General features: G+C 37.7%; 1 protein-coding gene across 2 annotated transcripts in view; it reads left to right on the top strand.

The window, feature by feature from the left end:
• LOC105226463 (phosphatidylinositol 4-kinase beta) overlaps window positions 1-26,323 on the top strand; it is a 134,958-nt gene that overhangs the window by 74,147 nt on the left and 34,488 nt on the right. For both annotated transcript variants that reach the window (XM_049458547.1, XM_049458548.1), the window contains one exon: window positions 1,402-3,156. In XM_049458547.1, the coding sequence (XP_049314504.1) occupies window positions 1,808-3,156 (1,349 nt within the window). In that variant the 5' untranslated portion in view covers window positions 1,402-1,807. The remainder of the gene's footprint in view (window positions 1-1,401; window positions 3,157-26,323) is intronic.

The following is a 26,323-nucleotide window of genomic DNA, read 5'->3' as shown; positions in this document are numbered from 1 at the left end:
GAATTGTATATGATTTAACTTCATTTGGGTGTGAGATGTAAACAGTGCACCCGCATAAAGTGTTATTGATGTGGTGATGTTTGGTTTGAGAATTTGGATATTGTGTTGTGCGATCTATTATTGGTTGATTGATATAACCCAATTATGTATAGTATTTCATGTACATACATGTATATGATATAAAATAACAGAAAATTTTATATTTTTTCATAACTCAATAAACAATATCATATGATGCGACGTGATATCATATTGAACATCACCATGTGATGAGGAAAGATTAAACGATATACTTTTATTTTATTAAACATGTTTATTGTTTTTAGAACAATCTGGTCTGATTTTTTTTATTCATGCAATATAATCTGTTGATGTGACATGTTGCGAGTTATGTCATTCGATGCGATTATGGAATTACATGTTGTGATGTCTAACGGTATTATGTTGATACTACACCATCTTGGTGGCCAATCGATCGAGTGTTTTTTCAATAAATCCCTTTATTGCTGTGATATGTGGGAAGTGGCGTCGTCTTGTTGAAATCAAATGTCGCCGAGATCACGAGCTTCAATTTCAGGCATCAAATATTCAGTTATCATGGCGCAATAACGGTCGCCATTGACGGTTGCGTTCTCTCTGGCATCATTTTTGAAGAAATATGGACCGATGATTCCACAAAGCACAATAAACAGTTATTTTTTCTGGAAGAAATGGCAGCTCTTGAATCTCCTCATTCCTCATTTTGCTTGTTTACATACCCATTGAGCCCGAAATGGGTCTCATCGCTAAACAAAATTTGGCTCGAAAACGTCGGATCTTCTTGGAACTTTTCAAGAGCCCATAGAGCGAAGCAATGTCGCTTGGGTAGGTCGAGCGGCTTCAGTTCTTGCATAAGTAGTATTTTGTAGGCTTTCAAGTTAAGATCTTGACGTCAAATGCGCCAAATCGTTTTTTACGTCAGTCGGAGTTGCTACGACCGGCGCTGAATCGACTCTCCGCGGTTTCGAGTACACTCCCAGCTACGGCTGCTACGCTGCACGTGGTATATTCTTCTTCTTCTTTACTGGCGTAGAAATCACTTACACGGTTATAGCCGAGTTAATTTGGTCAAATATTATCCAATAATGAATGCTGGATCTCAAGATGAGTGATGGTGTTGCGACACGAGCCATGCGTAATCTGTCAAAAAAGGATACTGAAAAAAATACCTATATTTGGATCACTCGTTAGATATACTTACATCTAAAATCTAAGTATATAAAAGTAGTTTGTGTGCCGCTATGTCTCAAGGTGGTGTGATGTGGATTTCACTTTAACTCTCAAGTAGATTTCATATTATACATTTCTACCACATATTCATTGCAACTTGGTAATAAATATTCTTTCAGTTTTTTATTTCAGATTGTTATCCGAAACGCCTTCAAGATGCCAAATGAATTAGCAGTCGTATTGTGCTTCAACAGGCCGATGCCATACAGAAACGCGTCCGAATAGTTTGCAATTATATAAAAATGACTTAGAAATACGCCAAATCGTTTTGGGACGTCTGGAACTGATTGATATTTATTGCACGTACAGTGCAGTTGTGATTGAAAGCGAAGAAGCACTGCGCAGCTCATGGAAAATGGTTTAGTGGACTCTTCAAAAATCTACGCATAAAGTATCACATATCCCACTATACTAGATTTCCAACAACAAATATCTTCTGATACTGCACACTTATGTATACTTAATAGATACAGTCTCCTTTAGAAATCAAAAAATACTCATTTCTCGTGAACACATACTCTAAGCACAAATCGCCAATATGAATTCCGTAATCTCCGCGTTTAAAACGAAAAAGAATTCCAGCAATTCTGCCACCGCCAATGACAAGTCCACTAATAACGTCGGCACTCTGAACACCACCAGCTCCGCCAGTGCGAAGAAGAAGGCAATTAATGCACAGGATAACGGTTATCAGTATCTGCGACACATACGCGAAATCGAATCCGCCACCAAGATGTTGTCGCCCGTGGTGGTGGTCGATGACTTTCGGCCGCCCTGTGTCGATGTGGTCGACCATGCGCCCGCCACCGTACGTTTGGCAGCAGCTTTGGATTCAACATTACCAGCAGACTACAATATGAATGGCGCTAAGTGTGCAATGTTGAATGGTGGCGCTGTTGCAAGTGGTGGCGAAATGATGGTGCGCGTGGGAAATATGAACGCCACTAACTTTGTAGCAAATGTGGAGAATGGCAATTGCAGTGAAACACCCGCCAGCAAGACGATGACAAACGGGCAGACGACTCAGAGTCCACCAACGCCCAGCAGTCCGGTGGCGCAGCTGCTCGACGCTGACGATGACGAGTCAGAGCACTCGACGGCAGCATGCACGAGTAGCTCCAGCGAGCAAAGCAACAGCACGGTGGTGCATAGTCCAACGGGCTTACGTGTAGCGGGGACAACGGGTGCCAAAGTCGCATCTACCGCACAAGCCAGCCCGGCAAAAAGTCTGCGCAGCAATTCCTCAACATCATCCTCATCCTCCACATCCACCTGCACCTCCACCAACTCTGCCGCCAGCACATCAGCATCTTCATCTATTGCCGCCATATGCAATTCCGGACCGAGTTCGTGCAGTTCGTCTACCAGCTGTGATGCGTCTACGCTAGCCAACTCTTCGCCACACAATTCCACATTAACGTTGTCGTCGTCGACGGGCAGCGGCGCTAGTGTCGCATCGGCTTCATCTTCGCCCACAGAGCAGCTGATCAGCGCCAATGCAGCAGATGCGGATTATGTGCCTGCGTTTCTGAAGTCAGCGCCCGTCACATTGCCCATCATCATGCCGAATGGCAACAGCAGCTTGGCGTCGATGCCGCTACACTACCACGGCTACGGCTTGAATGGTGGTGGCGGTGCGGGTATCGGTGTGTGCGGTGGCACACCCGTTAACTCGGCTTCCACGACGCCGAAGCACGTGCGTTATCCAAAACCGCGTTTGAGTTTGAGTCGCTTCATCAATCATTCGATGCCGTCGGTGCACGGACGACCGAATCTGAGTGTGGCAGGCGGCGCAGCAGCAGGCGGAGCCGGCGCGAGCGGTGCGGCGGGGACAAACCCGCCAAAGCGCATTTCGACGCATCAGCGGAATTTGAGTTTGGACTTTAGGTAAGTAAACGAGAAAGTTCTCTCTCTCTCTCTACATTTTAAGTCTACATCCACTTCCAAATCATATTTAATGCAATTTATGGAACGTGCAACGTCTTTGCAATCAGTGAGGCAGAAGTTTCCAAATTAAATTTAGCATTGCTGCAAACCATTGCTGTGCGCGGAATTACGATTTGTCATTGAATGCTGGCGACAACTGCTTAGTGAGGCGCTTAATAGTTTCTCATAAAGAAAAAAGTAAGTCGGGAAAAGCAATTTGCTGCATTTATTCGCTATATCATGGCACCACGAATTGCTTCATTCGCTGAAATCGACGCTCTATGCGCCTTGTGTTCGCAGCATGCTCCACCGTTTTGCTGTAAAGGCGCCACTGTCTGCTTTATGACCGCAAATATTTTCAATTTTTCTCTTTCTTGAATTTCCTTTGAAAATTGATTTGCATCTGAAGGTTATGACTTGTAATTAAAACCACAAAAATATTTATATTTAATGGTTTCTGGTTAGAACTTTTATTACATCAGCTCGTTTAAAGGTGGAAGTGGTGTCTCGCATAACTCGGATAATAACATTTGAGGTTAAAATTGAAATATTTTGTTTATTGAATTTTGTGGCTTCGTGTTGTTTGTGAAATATTTAAGAGTTTATTTCCGGTAGTAATCATAAGAATTATGAATTAAATCTTTAAGTTGAAAATATTTTCATTAACACCAATCTAAGGAGAATCAGAAGTCCCCGCTTTAAGAACTATTTGTTTGAATAAAATATTAAATTTCTCTACGGTGAACTGGAGCTTGAAGAAATGGCACGATTTAAATTAAACGGAGACCAGGCATACTCTCAATAACACAAATTTAGAATTTGTACGCAAAATGGCTGAAGTAGCACATCCCCAACTAACGAATTTTTCCGCAAGTCAGTGACATCCGCAGCTTTGGACCAAAAATGTGGTCCAAACTGACATCAAAATATATTAAAAATTTAATGGCAATGCAACTGAGGAAATATACTGCGTTTATCCCTAATGTTCTTCAGTCATTAAATGTAATTTCTATCATTACAAATGCTTTCATATATGAAAGCTATAAAGCTTTATGAAAGCTTTGCCGTAAAAAGTTATTATGAAAGCAACTTTGTTTATAATTTAACTATGTATGCGTATATGTATACTAAAACATTTTGATTAAAGTTTTCTGGCGTGTGTTTAAATTGAAATCACGTTTAATTCTTTGCCAAATTCTGGCTTAAACTCCGGGCGTCCAAGTGTGCGTATGTGCAAATATATGCGGGAATATCCGTCGCTTTTATTAACCACTTGTTTGTGGCTAATTTATGCGCGGCCAACCCCAAATCGAACAAACACAACTAATCAATTAGCTTACAAAGTGGATTCTGCCGACTGCTTCCCGCACTAAAAAAGCACTTTGTAAAAGTTTGAACAAGCAGTGAGCCTTGCCAAAGGGCCACGTTCCATGCCTTTTTTATGTATGCCTGAATGTACATAGGTATACATATGTAGATATGACAAAAGCACAACCAAGTACCAAGGAGCGAGTAGCCCTAGGCTTCACTGAACGCAAGGACAAATGTACATCTAACCGAGCGCTGAGGTAAAGTTTTATATATGCGAATGGCTTGTTTGTCTGTATGTGCGTATTTTGGGTGTTGGCCTACGCAATTAACGAATTGACCGAAAGACTCACTAACAAAGGCCAATTCATTAGGCAAATAGAGTAGGTCTTTTATTTCCGTCACACGAGCGCATACCACACAATGTCAAATGAATAAAGAAGCACGAGCTGAAGTGTGGACTATACTCTGTATAGTATAGCTGTAAATAAAGGACAAGATTTGAGGGTGATGTACTGGCTTTTAAAGACACGCGCCATGAAGAATGCTAATGAAGGGCTGAGCATGTTGTCTGTAGGTATGGACGAACATATGTGGATGGCATAAATAGGTGGATTGTGATCGTAATCGAAACTTGAAGGCGCAACAGGCGAAATATAGCCTTTTTAATACAATGCTTTAGGGGTTTCATTGAGTAAAGCATTACAGGATTGTGTCAATTATACTTCCTTTGCGGTGAATGCCGTGATTCAATCCATTAGACATACAATGTGTATAAGAAACAATTTTTGTTTGACAAACCATTTTGTCTTATGATTTTTCTTTTGTGGTTTATATCAGACTATTTATAAAAAGCGCCACTGAAAAAGCTTCTTATGGTTACAACGTCCGTACCAATTGGCAGTGTGGAATGGACAAACTAACCACCTTGGTAGGGTTCGGGACCCACTTTGGGTCGGGTACCAGGTTGCAATGCAACTCCACATCCAATTGAAAAAGTGTCAGTTTTTTCCGCATTTCGGTTTTAACTACAGCCTCCAAGATACTCCCCGAGGGGCCAGTCCGCATGAGCAGGTTGGAGCGAACTCCAAGGGCTCCTGCTCCCCGTGGTACCAGATTAATCTGGACCTTCCATACAGCTCTGGACTGGTGGCCATACATATACATATCACATACACACACCAATCATACAAAAGCTTACCCTAATTCACTAACTGTTCGGTATTCCGACTAGTGGTAGTTCCGACCACTAACATCTAATCGTCCATCAGTCAAGCTAATCCCCCTACCACCCAGATCCCTAGTGGCCGAGTACATCGGGCATTCTTTCGCCAATCCTCTACCCAATCTATCAAATGCAAAAATGCATTCCGCGGTTATCCTCAACCAACCCAACGTTCCGAATGTGCTCATAAGTCACTCGGCCCTTAGCACTATTGTCCCAACCTTCGTGCCACCTAGACCTAACACTATCATCTGGAAGCCTTCTGCTCCTTAGATATCCCTCCCTCTCCACATCATCTTCGGAAATCCAGTCATTCCGTAGCAATGATACACTCAATCTCTTCTTAACTGATGCCCTTAAGCATCACTCTCACCGTTTTTTCCATCGATATGTCATCCTCACACCTACACCCCAAGTATTCACAATCTCCCGCCTGCTCTCGCTCAGACCACGACCGACCTTCGACCAGAAGAAGAAGGTCGTCCGAATTCGCACAACACTTACAGAGTGGCTCTAGATTTTAATAGATAAATCTCGTCAGCCGTCTATCAGTGTGTCTTCTATGCGGTAAGGAGCGGCAACCTGCAGGAAACTCTATGCGTTATCCGCCACTCTCCTTCTCATGTAGTATCTATGCCGCATATCGCAGGCAGTGATGTCTAGTGAACCTTTAAAATACACGCAAATACTTTACCATCCTTAAAGCACCGATCATCCACATACCACAATTTGTGGCCTCAGCACACCGACCTAGCCAATGCATTCGCCATTGCACCAGCACACTCGTAAACTCGTACAACAACAACACAATGAAATGCAATGAAAGCATAAGCAATTCTATGAATGCCAAATAATTTCGTATTCAGTGGTGTGCCCCGTGAAGCACCCAAAGGAATATAATTAAGAACGTGGAAATTGAATGAATACAACCGAAACACACAATGTCGGTATAAAAAGTGCTCAATTGGAGAAGCGATGAGATCGGTGCAGGCGCGAGTGAATGTCCTCAACGAAGTAGATAGCTTTACGTAACTGTAACTGTTGTTGGTTTGTTTGTTTGTTTGTGGCAGCGTGCAGGCGCTAGTTTAGTAATGGCGAATCGTAAATTAATGCAGTTGTACATGCATACCAACACACACACACACACGCAGAAATATATATGTATGAGATTGGGTTGTTTGCCTACGCGTCGACAAAGGATACATTTGCGTAATTGCATACGTCACATAGCAGATAGTGAATTGCTTTTGCCGCCGCCACCGACATCACCAGCCCCAACACAGCCCCACCGCCCCGCCCGTAAGGCACGCTTATGTGCGTGCATCGGATTTTAATAGAAATTGAATGGCAACTCCAATGAATTTGTGTCGGTTCTTGATCGTTGTTGGCGCTTAGCAACAGCTACAAATGCTGGTACGAACTTTAGCTGGCTTCAATTTGGCTTAGTTAGCTTCGATAGCTTAACTTTAGGCAGAATTATTGCTGAAATGTTTGACACACACACACACATGTGAACGCTTTTAAACGCGCTGTGTAGCTATTGAAATCTGAAATTGAATCTTGTAAGCTTAGATCTGTTTGCAGTTTGCAATGGAAGCCGTTAGCAGATGCCGCAACGAATATTCAGCCTCTTTAGAGCAACACAGCTTTCATTCGCTCTATTTCCTGTATTAAACCAGAGTATTTTGATAGGATTTTGATTATTTCGAATTATTACAACATAATAAGAGACTACTTGTTTCGATTTGTAAACTCAAATAAGCAAAATCCGTTTGTCATATGCTTATCAGGCCCGAAATTTACGGTAGATGATGACAGCAATAATTCAAAATTCACAAATGCTACAACGCTGTCATAAAAAAAATAATATTTAATAATAAGAAATCGTATTCCTTGTTAAAAATTATCTTAATTAATGGAAAATATTTTCCTTTACTTCAAAACAAGCACACAATATCCCCTCAAATCAGAAATTTTGCGCTTTCATTCTGATTCATGAGTTCTCCAGTTTTTCTCTATTCAACATTGTTTCCGCAACATTTTTCGTGCATTTCTTGAATTTGTCCCCCGTTGCCTCAATTTGTTTTTCTTTTTAAGCCTAAGAGCAGCAATTTCGTTCAGTCTATTATTTTAGCGCGTCTAGGCGCGTCCAACGTAATTGACAAGTCACACAGCCACAGACAAAAGCGGGCGAAATGAAAATGAACGAAACAAATGAGAAAAGAATTAAAAAACAAAAACACTTTTCTTTATTACCTTTCGTGTACTTCATTTTGGGCGTAACAATTTGAAACTTGAAAGCACAGCGGGGGGTAGTTCTATTACATATTTACGGTTGCAAACTTTGACAGCCATGCGAAGGGGAGCGCAGTCTACAGGTGGGTGAGCGGGAGGACAGGTGTGTTGGTTCGCATACTTTACGATATAGTTTTGCGTCCACTTTGGCGCCAGTCTTTCAATTGACAAGCTCTGGAAATATGCATGGCGCCTACTGCCTGCCACAAGCCACACGCAATGAACTGACAGTACGTACAGCTCAGCTAGTTAAACGGTCTGCAGTGCGCGCCGCACCCCAAAAAGGAAGTTGCCATTTACTTACATACCTTCAAGTAAATGTCTATATGTATATTTAAGGGTGAGGCGGTAAGTGGCGTGTGTCATGCGACCAATACAACGATTGCCACATCGTTCGCTTCCATCAATTTTCTCATGCACTTCGTGTATGTGTTCCTTTGCCATCGAAGCCTTGGCTTTGACGTTCAATGACAAATGGATGAAATTTTTCAATAAAATTTAATGAATATAGAAATTGCTGTTATTTCTTTGGTGGGATAATTCAACGTTTTTAATGCCGTTATTTTTATTTTTTCAAGGCGATTGTGACCCCTAATTGCTTTTAGCTAGCAAGTCAGTTGTTGTTTATGTTATTGTTATTAATTGCAATTGAAGAAGAGACAGTCTCAAAGGAGGCTTTTATATTTATAACACATTGTTCTTATCCCTAATTATTGGAAAAGACGCCTTTGTTTTAGAGAAATTAATCGAATAGCTTCATTTCCAATCTTCAACCGCCGGAACTTTCTTAATCCTTCAGAGTTGATGTTTGAAATGAAATGACGAAGAATAAAAAATTGCTTATTTCTAGGAGGACAAAACATAAATATACGAGGTATGCACCGCGACCTTAGGTCTATTGTGCCTAGTTAATCCAATTAAAAAAAAAGAAAAAAAGGAAAAAAAACTATTTAAAACCTGGAAAACACATCAAATCAAGAGGATTTCATTAATGTAATTAAACCAAAGAAATTACTTCGGGACTTTGGCATTCACTTATATAGCGTTTCATGACAGCTACCGTTAATTTCCTCACCACCTGCATCTCTGACCACTATGAAACGCTCGCCGAGGGTGTGTTCTGGTATGACGCCGTCGATTGCGTGATTTCAAACCAGTTGCATGTCTTAATCCTCACTCGTATCACTGCTATGTTCATATGTATTTATTTGCAAAATCACATATGTATGTACATGAAGTCGCTCATTGTTTATTGCATCACTTTTAGGTTTGTCCTCTGCGCTCGTAATACTCACAGAGACTGTTATATACATTTACTATGCATTTTGCACGCCATAATCGGCGTAAGTGCTTTGCTGTCGCCCGTCACAATTACTATTCTGCCCTCCTTGCAATGAGTTTTCACGTCGAATTTCATTACCACATAAATGCCCTTTTCGATTAAAATGTGATTTTTATATTCTCACATTTTCCACTGCAAAATTGAAGTTTGCTTATGTTAGTCGGCGTTGAAAAAATTGCTGTAATTTTATTTGTGCTTGTGTGTGTTTGTGTGTTGTTTCCTTCTAACTGCAGCGTTTTAGTGCGCAATATTGCTGTTATAATTCAATTTACATGCCAGACGCGTTGTTGACACCGAGAAAACCAACAAATCGAGTATGCCAACAGCAACGCAATCCTCTGCAACCAAGGCGAACATTCTGCTGTTAATGTTCGTGTTGAATTTTATGTTAAACAATGAATGTTAGAGCAAAAATGTGCAATATGCTGTTAAATGGTTTATAGTATTTCAGAATTTAACAGCGATGTTAACTGCTATATTTAATATCTGAAAGCTGTAACAGTTTTTTTCTTTTTTTTTTCATTTTGATTACAAATTTGAAGTGTTTTTAAATATTATTCTGTTCTATCGAAAAAATGTTGTTTTTAGGGGTAATATACAGTAAGATGACCGAAAAAGCGAATTTTCCATAATTTTTTATGAGAAAACTTTTTAATTTATAGATTCAAAAATTTGTACACATAATATGGTATTTTTTAACTGTATTTTAAGACTTAATATTGTATTAGTAAATATATTTATTTGGAAAGGAACTACAACTCATCTCTGGGAAATCGTCTAAAAAAAAAGTTTTGCGGTGACCACTATATCTCTGAACTGGATCTTTTGAAATTTAAAAATCAAAAAAATTTCGTTAAAGTAATTTTAAATCTAGTAATTAATTAAGAAATAAGCAAACTATATTTTTTTTTTTTGACAAAATGGCGGTTTCCCCAAAAAAATCGATTTTAGGCCAAAATTTCGGCCTTAAATTGTTTATAATAAAATATTTATCGATAAAAAAAAAATTAATTACTAAAAAATATATTTAAGGGGTTATATACACTTGTGTTGGTTGGAAAAATCGATATTTTTTTTATTGCATTTTCTTAAAGTATATCCCTTTAAGATTATTTCGAAGGATTTGGCGAAATAAACATTTTTACGCAAGTGGTGATGATTTTACTGAAAAGATCGATTTTTTGTGTCTAAAAATTCATTTTTTTCATTCCCAAAAAAAACTCTTGTTTCAAATAAAAAACTCGTTCAAGTACGAGATATTGTAGTTTTCAAGTAGCTAGCAAAAAATTAGACCGATAGGTCGCATGGTTCTTTAGAAACCTTGCTCACCGCAACGGTACTTTTTAAAAAACATCATTTCGAGATAATCGCGTTTAAAGTTTTGACACGTACTTGGGGGCATATGGGAGGAGCGCGCTGTTGACAGCTGTAACTTTGGTTCTAGTGCTCAGATCTCTATGAAATTTACAAGAAATAATCTTAAAGGGATATACTTTAAGAAAATGCAATAAAAAAAATATCGATTTTTCCAACCAACACAAGTGTATATAACCCCTTAAGAAGCTTGTGTTAAAATTTGAAACTAATCGGTTTTGCCGTTTTCGAGTAATGTTGGTGACCGACTTTCGAAAATATTCACCGGAACGATATAAAATTTTCTATGTATATTCTTAATTATATGTACTTTAAGAAAATAAAATTAAAAAAATCCATTTTTTGAAAATTCTAACTGTATACAACCCCTTAATGTGAATAAAAAATTAATGAATGAATAAAAATTATTTCGATTGCTTTTGACAGGATTGATTAATTGCACTTTTTAAATACTCTTATTATTATTTATTACACGTTAATATATTTATTTTTTCATTTTATGCAGTAATGAACTTCCGACACCTAAATGGCACTTTATCACCCACCCATTGATATTAGACTTCACTTTCACTTCATTAAATTTACGAGCATTTTTTTTATCTGATATGTCAGTCCTGCAATGAAATTAAAAATTCGTCTTATCTCGCCACATTCCGATTCGTTGCGCTTTTCTCACTGCACTCACTGCAAAAGCAATCCACAAAAAGCTTGCTGCATTGCCATTGTCCTTCACAAAAAATCGGTCTGCGCTGCTGTTTTACTTTATCTTTTCCCTTTCATCGGAAATTGTTGCATTTGCAATGGCAATAAAGCTTTTCTAACCGCCAAAGTAAAAAAAAAAACAAAAAATCGAAAAGTCAAAAATCCAAAACTGTGAAAGAAATAACAAAATTGACTGACCCACATGCCTGACACTTTGTTGGGCGTTTACATGGTCATTGGATTGACAGACAGAGCCTAAACCGACGGCGCCATATGTTGCTACTGCTGCCAACGTTTGATTGCTCACTTTGCACTGCGCCCGATAAATCGCTGGGGTAGCGTGCGGAACGCCCATATTTCTTTCAACTTTCAACACAACAGCAACAGCAACAAAAAGTGTGGCAAAGTGTGCGAAACACAATCACTGCAAAATTTATTAACTCCTTTTTTATTGGCAAAGTTGATCGCATTGCAATTACAATTCGTTTTCCAAATGCACTTGCGGTCTTTTTCTTTCGTCTCCATTGGTGAACTGATTTTTTGCGCATACCGTGAACTCCATAACGTTGTTGTTGCGTAAATTTTGTGATTGTCATTTCAAAGTCAATTTGTTAGGATTTTACAGCCAGCGTAAGTACATACATATGTATACATGCGTGTACGTGTGTTCGGGTGTTCAGCTGCGAATGTGTTTGCCAATTCAGCTGTGTAGCTTTCGGGTCTCATTCTCAATGTATATTCATAAATAAATCGTCATTAAGTCTTGATCAGAAGTGCTGGATTTTCGGAAGATGTAATTCTATTTAGAAATTAAATTTTTGGCAATGACTACATAGTTTTTCAAAATCGGCCTTTTACTTTTAATGATTAAAACTAAAAGCTTCTCATTTTAAGAAAGCTTATCTCCGGTAATAGCTCAAATTATCTAGGTTAGGTTAATCTGGTAGGCTAATAAGCTACGTATGGACCAGTTCTGGTCCTTTGCGATACCAGATTGAGTAAAGTTACTAAGACCAATAGGAGTAGCCATCCTTTAGGATGCCTGCGCTTGATGCAGACAGACTGCGGATTCACTATCGATACCTCCGTTTCATCGTGTTTTGATTTTCTTTAAGATGCTTCTGTTGAAAACGTTCTGGCCCAGCATTCAGTAGAAGTGAAGTTGCTTACTTCTGGCAACCCTTTCCACTGCTGCCATGCAATAGCAAAGACCTCAGCTTGAAAGATACTGCAGTGGTTCGAGAACTCAAAAGGTTGCCTTATGGCTGACTCTGGACAGTATATTCCCGCACCATTTCAATCGTCGATTTTCGAGCCATCCGTATAGTTGTTTAGAGTGCTGCGCTTAGCTAACATACCTTTTCGTCAGCCATCTTTTTCTATGTTTACTTCAAACCTTCTTTCTCAGTTGAAAAGTGGGGTCATGAGGGGTCGGTCAAAATATCTAAAGCCAACTTAAGTTAATGGGGACAAACTACCCAAGAATCGATCTTGATTTTAGCACAAAAAATTCTTTAAATTGGCTTTAATTTTCAAAAATGTATTTCGTAAGCTTAAGACCACTCAGGCTACTTTACATATTGTGGCATTCGTTTTCTTGTATGCTCTTAAAAGCAGACTCGTCTCTTTAATTGCTAAATGGTGCTGTTATTACAATCCACAAATTCTTTTAGTCTGACACCCACATACCTAGTACAACTGTGGGCACAATTGACTTACTCTTAGCACACGATTTGTCTTCCAATATTTATTCACTTACATACATATCTACTCTTTGACTCACTTTTTCACTTGGCAGCCCGAAGATTACTTTACTTCAGCGTGTTCTATGGCGTAAGGTCCCAGCTTTTTGTGTACTTGCCGACGGCAATTGGCATTTCATGAAATGCTCTAGACATACATACATATATACTTATATGTACATATATAAATATAATTAAATATTTGTTGTTTTATAAGTTTACTGTACATTTACTTGACGTTTTCATGTTTAGCGTTGTCGCCGTTGTTGTCGTTAATTTCGCGAATCACGACATTGAATGTGTCAAAGGCATCGAATTTGTGCGCCTGATTGCTTCCTCAAGGCGCTGTCGGTTCGTCTGCCTATCCTTCCATGCGCCTGTCTGTCTGTCTGTCTATAATAAATGTATTTATGCATGTATGTATGTATGTATGTACATTGATTGCCTTGTTGTCTTCAAGTTGCTGATTTGCTGCATAAATTGTGTATTCACCGCATCGACTTTATGTTTATACACTTGTGAGTAAGTAAGTATGTTTATAAAATAAATTGGTCATAAAGTAAATTCAGCTACTCAGAAAAAACGTATTTATTTAAAATAATGTGTCTGTATTTTAAATATTTTTACTCTGTAATAAATACACAAAAACTCTTTACCCACTTTTAAAATGAATTTTCAAGTAAATTTTCCCAAAGCTTTACTTTCCTCTATGCTTCTCAATAGGGTCTTTCATTTCCAATATTGTTGTGATAAAATATCATGTTTATTGCTTATTTGTAATAAAGTTTCGTACCAAACCAGCCAAGCATTGTAGATTGCAACATTTTAGATTGCTACAAAATATAATTATTGCCGAAAACGCATTCGAAACGAATATGCTTATGACACTTGACATGAATTTATTATTATTTGGAATATTCACACTCCTGTGCATAAGCATACATTTACAAACTCCCGCTTCCTTAAGCTTTCGACATTCGCTTGGAAATCAAACTTTAGTGTTTGTGTGCTTGTGAGTGTGTGCATACCGGAAGGCTCTCCCACACACATTTTATTGACTCGACAATTTTCTACTTGCCATCGTAAATTTTTGCATTTATTGAGGCAAATAAAAGCTTATGAAATACTTGAACAATATTGCCTACATTGAGTGTCAGTTGAGAATAAATTCAAATATTTTTTGTTTCGATGATTTTCTTTTCTCTGGTATAAATCTTATAAAGAGCAAATATGTATGTAAATATCCGTTTCAGTTTTCATAAATTTGAACATTTTTACTAAACTCGTTGCAAGGGTGTATTAATGTAGTAAGGAAAGTGCATGGAATATGAAAAACTTTTATTAAGTACAATGACGATATGTAAATCTATGCTAATGTTAATTTTCCGTAACAACAACAGCAATTTAATAACTTTAAAGCAGTTTGTATTTAGAAAGATATTCTATAAATAGCTTTGCAAGTCTCTCTGAGGCGATGGAGTTCGCTTGTTTGAAAGAGAACTCACATCGTCACTTAAAATATTGAATAACGTAAAATCGATTTTCATAAATTTACAGGGTAGGAAAAACGATATGAAATTGAAACCAAATTTGAGTTTTGGTTATAACTTGGTTATATCTGTTAGCTAAAGCTTACAATTTTCTACACATGTAATATGACGTTGGGTTGAGTTTGATTGGGTTAAGTTAAGAAATCGAACTTAAGAGGGATCTCACTGCGACAACTTAGAACTTCGGTCAATTGTGCTGCCTAAAACTCCAAAAAACTGTATCATAAGACCCTTACAGATCGAAAAAGCGCGTTGAGCCCATCACAATTCTGTTCAGGTGACTAATAGCAGTTTTGGCTATATTTACTGATTTTAAAAATGATGTTGCTGGTGTTAAAACATATATAGTCTTCGAAATTTTTAACTTTAAATCTACCTTATCGATATTTGGTCAATCTGAAGTCGCAAGAAACTGCCGTTTTGTGTGGTAAAAGTTTTTTATTTGCTGTAGTAATGATTAAAAAAAAATTAAAATCCACAAACAGTAAAAAAATTATGTAAAAAATCCAATTTCAAACTCTATTCTAATATGAAATTAGAAAAAAATCTTAAAATTTTTGCAGCGAAATATCCGAATCTGCCAACATTTGGCAAGTAGAGAAAAATATCAATTGAAAATAAATGTTTCCCTCTTTTCTGTTCGTTGACTTGGAAAAATTGCTATTCATTTATCGGGGTAAAGAGGATGTAACAACAATAATTGGCATTTTATTACTGCTGTTATCCGCCGAAGAATTTACATATTTGCCCACAACGCGTTAAACCGTCAAATAACCAGCCGAAACATGCCGTTATTGTTGCCGCGCACCTTCCCTCAAATCATCATGGGCCCATTTTTCTCCCCCATTTGATTTCATTTGTTCATCCTTATTGACTCAACGCATCCTTGCTGACTTCATTGCTGTGCTTGTGTACATAAATTGCCAGGTCTTCCTGCAGCGCTAAATGGTCTTTAACACAAACCTGATGTATTATTATTGCCATTGCTGGTGTTTATCGCTTCGGTTTTGTTTTTGTTTCTGTTTTTATTTACATTTATCTTTTATCCTGTGGAATTGTTGCACCGCTCACCGCTTTCGTGTGCGTGAGCCGTGTGTCTCGTTTTACAAGCGAATTTCTGTTTGTATTACCATTTTGCTGTTGTGCTTGTTGTTGCTGCCATGGCAACACAAAGCAACAGAGTGCTCGTATTACATGTATAGCAGTTGCTCGCCCAATGAGCTTGTAATTGCGTTGAGCTTGCGAAAGTCAGCAGCGACATGCTATAAGCCACGCACTTCCTATTCCTTCATGCTCTCTATCTCTCGCTCCCTCTTGCTGCAACTCTTTCTTTGCTTTGTGCTGCTGCCTTTTTGTTTTCATTCATTTAACCTTTGAATTGTCATCGCTCTCGCCGTAAGCGCACCGTCTCCCAGCTTTATGTGTATGTGTGTGTGTATACTTGAGTTTCTGTTATGCGCTGCTTTTACTCCCACAGAAAGGGTGCGTGTGAAATTCCCGGATAATTGCGTAAATAAATTCCTTTTGCACATACCAGAAATGGCATTGCAGGCAGGCAAACTCTCCCGCCTTCTTCACGACTATGAAGTATTGAAGGCCACACCCAAGGATACATTCTCATATAAATACATTTAGTTTCTAACTGTATATACTTACATACATACTTGCACAGTACGTCTATAGAGTAGTACAGTAGCGCCCCAAACAAGACTTTTACCTTGGCATTGTGTTGCATAGATATTTGGTAGTAATAAATTCTTTGTGTTTATGGTTTTTAGTGAGAAATGCCGAAAAATATGCTTTGAGGCTTTATTGGGCAAAAAATCTAGAGATTAATTTTACTGTTTTTTGGAGTCCATAAAAGTCGCCATCCGTACGATAAGTTTTAGGTGTCATGAGGGCTAAAATATTTTTTGTTTTAAATGTTATAAAAAGTTTGAAATAAAACAATATGATTGGATAGTTCTAGCTTTCAAAGATTCTACAATGTCGAAAATATTTATTATTATTCTTCTTTACTAGCGTAGAAACCGCTTATGCGGTTATAGCCATGTTAACAACAACGCGCCAGTCGTTTCTTCTTTTCGCAATGTGGCGGCAATTGGAGATTCCAAGCGAAGCCAGGTCTTTTCAACAGAGTAGAGGTCTTCCTCTGCTTCACTCGGCGGGTTCTGCCTCCAATACTTTCAGAGCTGGAGTGTTTTCGTCCATTCGGTTGACGTGACCAGCGTAGGCGCTGTCTTTTAATTCGCTGACGCGAAATTTGCCGTATCCAAAGGGTCATAAATCTTCCGCAGAACCGTTTTCTCGAAAACTCGCAACGTCGACTCATCGGTTGTTGTCAACGTCCATGCCTCTGCACCACATAGCAGGACGGGAATAACGAGAGTGACTTATAGAGTTTTAACTTTGATAGGACTTTACTTCTCAATTGCCTACTTAGTCCGAAATATTTAGCACCTGTTGGCAATAGATATTCTGCGTCGGATTTCGATGCTGACTTTGTTTTTGGTGTTGATGCTGGTTCCAAGATAGACGAAATTGTCTCCGACTTCGAAGTTGTGACGTTCAGCAGTGACGTGAGAACCAAATCGCGAGTCCGACGACCGTTTTTTTGATGACATTTATTACATATTTGTATATTTTGCTATATTCTTCTTATTATTAATATTCTACCACTCGAATTTTTGTATATAACTCAATTTTATTTCTTGTTGGCATCACAAGTTCGGTCATTGTTTTTTAACCACTACTGTATAAATGTTTTACTGTCTGAGATGCTTACGTACATACATACATATATGTATATCAGTATATTATATCTTTAATGTACCTCAAAGTCGTTTCCATTGCCGCTTTATGGCAGCAGTTGTGCCTCACGTGCCGTAGCTTTATGTACAATTTCGTGCTGTCTGCCAATGAAGGATTTATTTAACTCGTGTGGTTCGCCTCAAATGTCACCGAATATTGTAGTGTGGTAGGCAAATAAACTGAATTCGTCGAAAATTTCGAGCAGTTATATACCTAGTAGATATGTTTGTTGAGATGCAGCTTTCCTCTTCTCGTCTCAACCAGCAGGCGTCGTGCGCCTGTTTGTTGCCAAAAATTTTGACTTACGTTTTCTGCTCTCTCCTCTTTCCTTCTTAATGCTCCTCTCCGTATATAGTATTCGTCCTTCACACCTTTACTCGGCGCGCCCACAGTCGGCAGTCGCAGCCTTCCTCCGACTCGATTTACTCGCTTCGTTGAATTTCACTTTGTTAGCAACACACCCTTTGTTGTGGCTTCGTTTTTGTTTTCAGCATCGCACACGTTCATTCTGACTTTTTTTCAGAATTTTCTAAGATTTCATTAACACGTTTACATTTATATGAATTTTGCTGTTGTAATTGTGCTTAACTTCATACAAATGGTACTATATGATTGTCAGAGAGGAGGAATATATAAAATTTACTCACATATGTACTTACATTTCAGTAGGTTTTAGAGACTTTGTTTCTCATTAAATTTTTAATTGTCCTTTGGGTTTCTAATGAAAAATATCTTTGTTACTTTTCTCTGAAAATTAGCTCCCACTTATATGGACTCGGGCACCATCCTTCTGAATAGTACATATCATCAACTTTATCAAAACTTTAGACTTTATATTAATAATAAGACAGTGCAGACATTAGAGCAAAGGAGCGATGGTAATGAAAGGAACATTTGCTGTACTTCGTGCTTAGCCTTAGGATGGCTAAATATTTTTACAGTGTTAATAGTTGGTATAACTGCGCTTCAAAGCATAACTATAATTTTCCTCAAATACACTTGTGTTATTTAGTTTTGCAACATGTTGGCCTTTATGTACACACATACATACATACAAACTTTACATATGTTATATGTAAATTGAGATATTAAAGTTCTTCCTGGCGTCAGTTTTCTGGCGCTCCGGGGCACACAACTTTACAGGTTTTCAGTTTTGCATGCGAGCGCCGTACCATGTGTGTGCACAAATTAGAAATTCAGTATTTCTTGTTGGTTTTAATTTTGCATTTTGCTTGGCCGACTGGTTGTCTTGAGTTTTATTACTCACACTGCAAATGCAAAAACTATTTGTTAGCGGTAATTTTCTTGCGTTTCCTGTGTAAGGCCATTAGAACTGAGAATTCTGGCAAGCTTCGCGTGTAAAATCCGCTCGGCACACACCCAATTTGCAAGCAAGGCGTTTGCCTGGTTGCCTCGTTTCATAACACGCCATTATGCCCCCAACGCTGGCGTACTCACATGCCAAATCTCATTATGTAGCAGTGTCGACGCCACTCGCAGGCGCATGGGAGTTCCGTGCACGCGCTGCCGGCGTCATTGTATAACTTCCATTTGCATGCATATAATATGCCAGTATTCACACGATTCCACATTTGCATTTGTACACCTCTCAAAACCGTCTACAAATGCAATGCATACGCCGTGCCCGTAGTAGTGTGACGGCTCCACAATCGCAAGTTCAATGGCATCGCTGCTGACACAGCTGGGGCTGGTGAATGCGGCAGTCAGTTGCCGGGCGAGCGAGCGGCACTGTTGATAAAAAGTAGGCGCGCACCACTCGACTCCACACTCGTACATACAATCAATGTCATAGACAGACCACAACAGCCAAGTGGCAATTCGAGTGAAATGATTGTACTGCTTCCCTATTACACGGCTGTAGCAAGTACTAGTTTGTAGGAGTATTTTGATTTGCCTCTTGAGCTCCACAGCTTTCTGTCATCATTATGCTATCATGTTCAATGGGACCATTTGCTGTACGCAAATTTAGAGACGTCTGCTGTGGTTACCGACTGGATACAGTGTTTTACTGGTAAATATGTACAGTTAGTTGGGAGCTATTCGTGGCGATTATACTTTTCTAACACTGTCAGTCTTTCTTGACAAATGAATGTTCTTTAGCTTAAAGGGTGATTCATTTTGACAATTTTTGGATTCTGTATTCCTACAGCCGATTTTCAGGAAGGCCTGCAAAAAGAGGTGAGGAAGATTTTCTGCTTAACATTATTTTAAATCGGAATTTATTATTGCTACAGATGAGTATGGGTAATGATCGAAGGGCTAGTCAAAATGTTGATTTTTTGATAAAATGGCGGCTTTCAACAAAAAAGAAAGATTGTGGAAAAATCTAAACTTCAGAGTGGCTCGAGAACTTATTATCAAAAATCTGGTTAATTCGACCATTACTTGAAAAATATATTCAAGAAGCTTTGCGAAAATTTTCAGTTAATCGGTCTAACCATTTTCTGGAGAACTTTTCCTCACCGACTCCAAAAAGAGCGTCTCGATAAAAAATGTGTTTAAAGCTTTGAGAGCCAATTACACTAAAATACAAAATTCGTACAAATACACTTACATATATGTATCTCCAAAACTATTTGCAGGATCTACATAAAGTTTTTGGAGATATTCTTATGTATATACATACATAAGCAAAAAAACATAGTTTCTTAGAAATTGATTTTTATTTTGAATATTTATTTAATATCACCACTTAATTGAAGCTCAATTTAAAAAATTACATACAATTATTTACGTCCGCTACTGTATTCTCTTTCACTTAGACCACATAAAGGCGTGCTGTAAGCATGACACATCACACAAATCGTACACACACACGCCACCCTCTCCCAATCACTTTGACAAAGTCCTCATAAATTTTCAGGCTTTTAAGGGGAACGTATTTTCCGATTAAACTAAGCATTGGCCCCTCATACGACACAAGTAGCTGACAGTGTTAGGGCCAATGCCACGGCAGCTCAACGCCACCACGACGACTGATTCACCAGCAGACGGTGGCAGTCTCGTTGCTGCTGCCACCTACTAGACTTGTTTGCTGCACACGAGCATATCATTGAACTGATCTCGTTTTTATTCGCGCTGATTTCCCTTTATTTATGCGCTCTTTTATTTGCATTCTCCCCCTTTTCTGTGACTTTAATTTAAAAATCAACTACCGGCGGCCGGTCACGACGGCGTCACTACTGTGTTTTTAGTGCCTGTGCCACTACAGAAGCGTATGAGAAATGAAAATAAAAAAACCGATCGGGGAAATTGAAAAACGCAAAATGCAAAAAAGCACTCCTGAACAACACTCGACAGCGCTTGCGTGCTTCAACTGTGCTTGCGCTCACTGCCACGGCCAAACTTGGGACTTTCCTGTGAGATTTTGCTTTTATTCCACCTTTTTTTTTATAGACTTTTAGACTTTGGAAAAACATAGTGGCACGCAAATTTGCCTTTTCCTTAACTTTTTTTTGCCTTTGTTTTGTTCGCATACAAAGCATTGTGCTCGTACCTTGACTTTCAACCTATCCCACTGCGGTTCTGCGTCGACACTTGCTGCCCTTGTGTGCAGACGTTTTCGTAATAACTCTACCCTTTTACTATGTGTTTTGCATGCCTTTTCTGTTTTCTTCGATTACACTGCACTGCACTCTTTTCTTAGTAAGGAATAGTTCTTTGTTGCGTCTTTGTTGTCTAGCTAGTAGCTGCTAGCCGGTACTTAATTGTATCTACCGAAGTACTATATTGGACGAGTACATAAGTTTGAATGAAAGCTTCTGCTTCATTTCTTTTTGTTTTGTTTTGTGCTTTACGTTTCCTCCGACTTTTCCTATATTTGTAAATCGGTTTGTACTCGAATTCATTTGTTTTGTTAGTTGTTGTTGCGTCTGGTAAACATTTGTTTCGGCTGTCTGTTCTAATGTGTTAGAGACTCCAACAAGCTTGACTTCTTTTGTGTCTGCGTTAAAAAGTCAATTCTTTGGTAGCTCATAAATTTATCACCTAAGCTGGTCTAATATATCGAAAGCTGAGGTTAACAATCGCTTTATAATTCAAGCCAACGCTTTTTTCTGATACGCTTATATACAGATATACTTGTTTCTGAAAATATATTGCATTGCAGGGATGTGTGTATGATTTTTTATTCCTTTGGTCACTGTTTGCCGCAAAAAGTTCTTTTTCGCCTTTCCGTTGTAAGCTTATATATTTCTTCGTTTGAAACTTAGTTTGTATTACTTCGTTTACCAACCTCTTTCTTTTACCCTTTTGTTGGGTTAGTGTTCGATACCTCTAATTTATCTTAGTACTACATATGTATATACTGAAACTTTTTTTGGTCTTTTTCTTCTTGTTTTCGCAAATTGTATTAGAAAAGTTTTATTGGTCATAATTCTATGGAAATAGTGGTGAAACGTGTTGTGAAGTTTTACCGCTAAACAACTTGAAGAAATGTCTGTAAGGCTACTCGGAATGATATACAGGCAATGCAACAGTAAAATAAATATGATCGAACTTTGATGATTTTAGAAATTTTTCATTGATTTGATTTTTTTGTTAAAACCATATTGGTTGAAGATGTGTTATATAACGAGTACTATATTTTCCGATAACAACGAAATGTATGATAAATTAGTTTTCACACTCCTTCTATTCCAAAGGGGATTACTTTGAGGTAGACGACGCAGATTTTTAGGATTAAATTAAGAATTTTGAAATTACGAACAAAGTCTTACTAATTTTTGCTCATAGTAGTACCCTACACTATGTACTAAATGAAGTAGGCGAAATTTACTATAAGCTATTTAACTATTACCTAATATTTAATTCATTATTTAAAATGTCTATGCGTATATTTGACTTAAATTCAACAAAAACTAATATTTTTTCTCTTTTCTTTTCCAGGTGAGTTTCATTCCAATTACAACTTGCTGCCTGATCGACTCCACTGAGCATCAGTTTGATTACAGCATTAATTACCGACAAAATAACTGGTTTGTTGTTTATAATTTCGAATGTAATTACTTCCTCTTCAAATCTGCTCTGATATATTAAAAAAAAATTCAAAAAAAAAAAACTGATATCAGTGCAATTCACTACACAATCTTTATTCAAAATCATCATTTTAATTGCATTATTTCATGATGTAGTTTAGTGCTGCTTATCTGATTACAAACGCAATGGTTTGTCGACAGCATTTTGTTGCATTGCATGCTGCTTTTTACACGCTATCCGGTTTGCACTTTCACTAAAAGAAAAATTCAATCAATTAGGAGAATAGCGCCCAAAAGTGAGGAAAACACGCAGTACAAATGTAAATTACTAAAAAAACATGATTTTTTATGGTATGATAAGCTGTGAAAGCAAGTGTAACCCACTACAAAATTATGGGGAATATAAAGGGATGATCGCTTTTTCAATGTACTTTTGAAAAAAAAATTATTATTATTTTGTGGCTGACAAATTATTAAATTATTTTATCAAAACAAATAATAAAAAAGTAACTTTAAAAAAGTTAGTAAAAATAATACTAAATAATTTAAAACTCACGATGTTATATTTTGAATGTGTTAGTTGATTTAATGATTCAACGAATAGTTTTTTTTCCTTTTTGCTTAACGCTTCAGATTTTTTTATTGAAGTGAATTTTCATATATGATATATAAATATAGAGATGTCCGCTTAATAGAGCGTCCACTTAATAGAGCTTTCACTGTATTTTGTATTTATGAATTGTTTAACTATCCTATCTTCTAAATCAGTTCGAACTGGACACAGTGTGCTAAATTTTGCTCAAATCGGTTCAGTAGTTTAGGAGTCCATCGCGGACAAACAACGTGACAAGTAATTTTTGTTTTTACTCAATTTAAATTAAATAATTATATACATGATTTTAGTACTAAAACTTAATGACATGTATATCTTTATTAATACTAAATGTGTGTAATTTCGTTAATAATCTTGCTTAGAGCAAAATCAACGAAAGTCGACAACATCCATCTGATCATTGCTGCCTTCAGCCCAACTTTCTTCCCTCAATATCCGCATCATCTTGCTTGAGTCTTTTAGAGTCTGTTAAGTTTCGTCGTTTTCACTTGCGCCCATAGTTCATTATCATTATTTCCTTCCAATGATTTTTTTAATTATTGAAAATTAGCTGCTTCACTTCTTCCATCTACTTTGCCTCCATTCAGCGTCGGCACATTTATATTTCATTTAATTGGACTGCAGAGTGTAACTAATTCCAGCGGAATTAAAATTTCAAAGCCACACAAGATTTTAATGGAATTTCGGTAGTTGCTGATTAGTTGGATAATGTTCGTTTGGTTGGGGGCCAATATTTATAGTGTGTTTGGTTATTTTCTGTTTTTGTACTTGCGGCTATTGCGGGCTGTTTTTATTATTATTTGTGTAAACTTTTGTAATTATGTTATTTTTTAGGCAAACAGTGACCTAAATTGGCTAGAAATTCCAAACCAAATGATTCAATTAAAACCAAAAACAACTTCTAGATTTTTTAGTGGAATGCAAATATATTAAAGCGCTCTTTCATATGTGTAAGCAAGTATTTAGACATCTGTTCTTGTTGCTCTAATAGCGGCAGAATTCTGCTGACTTCACAGTCCTTGGCTGAATAAAAAATCCGGGTGCGTTCCGGTTACACAAACCCGACTGTCGTTGAACCTGGTCTTAACTTTTTCTGTGTCTCCTATTTTGATAAGTCAGAAGGCTAGAAATTCAGCACCAAATTGGTATCAGTTGCAGCAAATTTCTGTAATAGGAAAGCAACTGCATTGAAATGAGTTGAACGCTTGCTTTACTCTCGATTTCAGCACTTAAAAGGCGCTGACCCAATTAGCAAAACATCTTGAATTGCTTCAAAAATACTCCATTGCAATTATAAAGAATTTGCGGTAATTGTATTGCCATTATGCAGATTCTTTTCAACTCCAAGCACAATGGATTGCACATTAGCACAATAGCAGAAACCGAACAAGCTTACAAAGCTCACTTCTTAATTGGCTTTACTTGCGCTTCAGCCAAATCAATTAACACTGCCAAAAATAGTTTGGTTTTCAAACGGGAAAAAAATACCGGAGATTGCACAAACGCTGGCTTAGCGTAGCGCAAAACCGAAAAGGTAAAACAGGTGCAGCCAAATCTTAACGCAAAAGGCATTAACCGAAGTTAGGCAGGTCACGGCTTTGTGCCGCAGCGCCTTGCCACTAACGAATGCACATAAAAGTGCAAAAAAAAAGAAGCATGAAAAAAGCAACAATACAAATATGATATTGCAAATGCCAAAGCAGCATAAATTCACGCTGTCAAGTGGGGGAAACGCTTTCAGCTGCCTGCGGCTGCTGATTGCTCAAGCTTTTTTTACCGTTAGTTGGCCAAACAATGCAGCTGTCGCGCCAGCAGCCAACGTGTTGCAGACACAAAGCTCGTTAACTACATAAATAAAGAGGTTTTTGCAGACAAGCGACAAATAAAAATAACAATAACAAAAATACTAAACAAAAAGAGGTTCATAATAAAAGAGGAGAGCATTGAAATTCGACTGCGTTATCCACAAATCACTATGAAAAACTGAAAGTAGTCAGCGGACCAGCAAAACTATCACGCTGGCACGGCCAACTGGAGGCAGCGAAGTGGCAAGGAACGCCGCCACCGCAAACAAAGTGCGAAGGAGCCAAAGGTGCAACGACGCGCCAGCAGCTGCATTTTCACAAAGTTCATATGCTTACACATACACTACATACATACTGTATATTTGTATTATGTATATTCGAATATATGCCTGCCCGTTGCAACGCCAGAAAAGAAAATACAAACTAAGGCACGCCAGCAACACGCGCATAAATCGAAATCGTTTTCACAATATTTGCCAGTTAGACATTGTAAAATTTTTAATATTTCTAACTGATTATTGTGCACAAACCACTTAGGCGGCTGTATGTATGTGTGTGTATGCGTTTGTGCAAAGCACATTAAATAAATTGACTACTTCAAAGCCAATTGCCTAAGTGATAATGGAAAATGCAAAGTATTTGCTCGCACGCAGCGCGTAAGTGAGTTGCTATTTTTTATGAAAAAAGTAAATAACGCATATTATTCTATAAAAATTTCCAATTAAAAGTTGTTTTCTTAAGAATTCATATTTTTATATACTACCAAGTGGCGTGTTCTCATAATTATTACTGAACTTTGTTTCTACTTTCTGTTTGCTTCTACAAGTAATCAAAAGGAAGTAAAAGTTGCGCGGCATGAAATTACCTTAATTATGCTTATTGCTTTGTATGTATGTATTTATGTATGCACTAGATTGTAATCAAACAGAAATGAAAAGAAAACATTTGCTTATTAAAGAGAGAGAGAGAGTGAGAAAGTGTATCAATATTGAAAAAAATAATCAAATGATTGATTGATGATTCTGCGCGTTTGCCAAATTCATTGAAAATAAACCAAAAGAAACACGAAACAATTTATATTGAAGGTTTATTATAATTCAGTTATTTAAATACAACACAAAAGCGATATAAGCTAATTTTCCTCTTGAATTTCTTGGGACAATAAAGTACCCGGAAATCGTAAATAAAACGCAAAATATTTAATTGTTCATCTATATTTATTTCGTAGCCTTCAAAGTAATCCCCACCAGTTGTAACACACTTATGCTAACGATTTTTCCAGTTCTCGAAACACTTTTCATAAGCCCTTTTTGGGATGGCCTTCACGAATTCCTTTTTCCTTTAGCCAATTTTGTTTTATCTCT

Source organism: Bactrocera dorsalis, chromosome 5 (assembly GCF_023373825.1).
Source record: "Bactrocera dorsalis isolate Fly_Bdor chromosome 5, ASM2337382v1, whole genome shotgun sequence".
Classification (NCBI taxonomy): domain Eukaryota; kingdom Metazoa; phylum Arthropoda; class Insecta; order Diptera; family Tephritidae; genus Bactrocera; species Bactrocera dorsalis.
The sequence above is the reverse complement of the archived record's forward strand: the minus strand, read 5'-3'. Positions and strand labels throughout refer to the sequence as shown.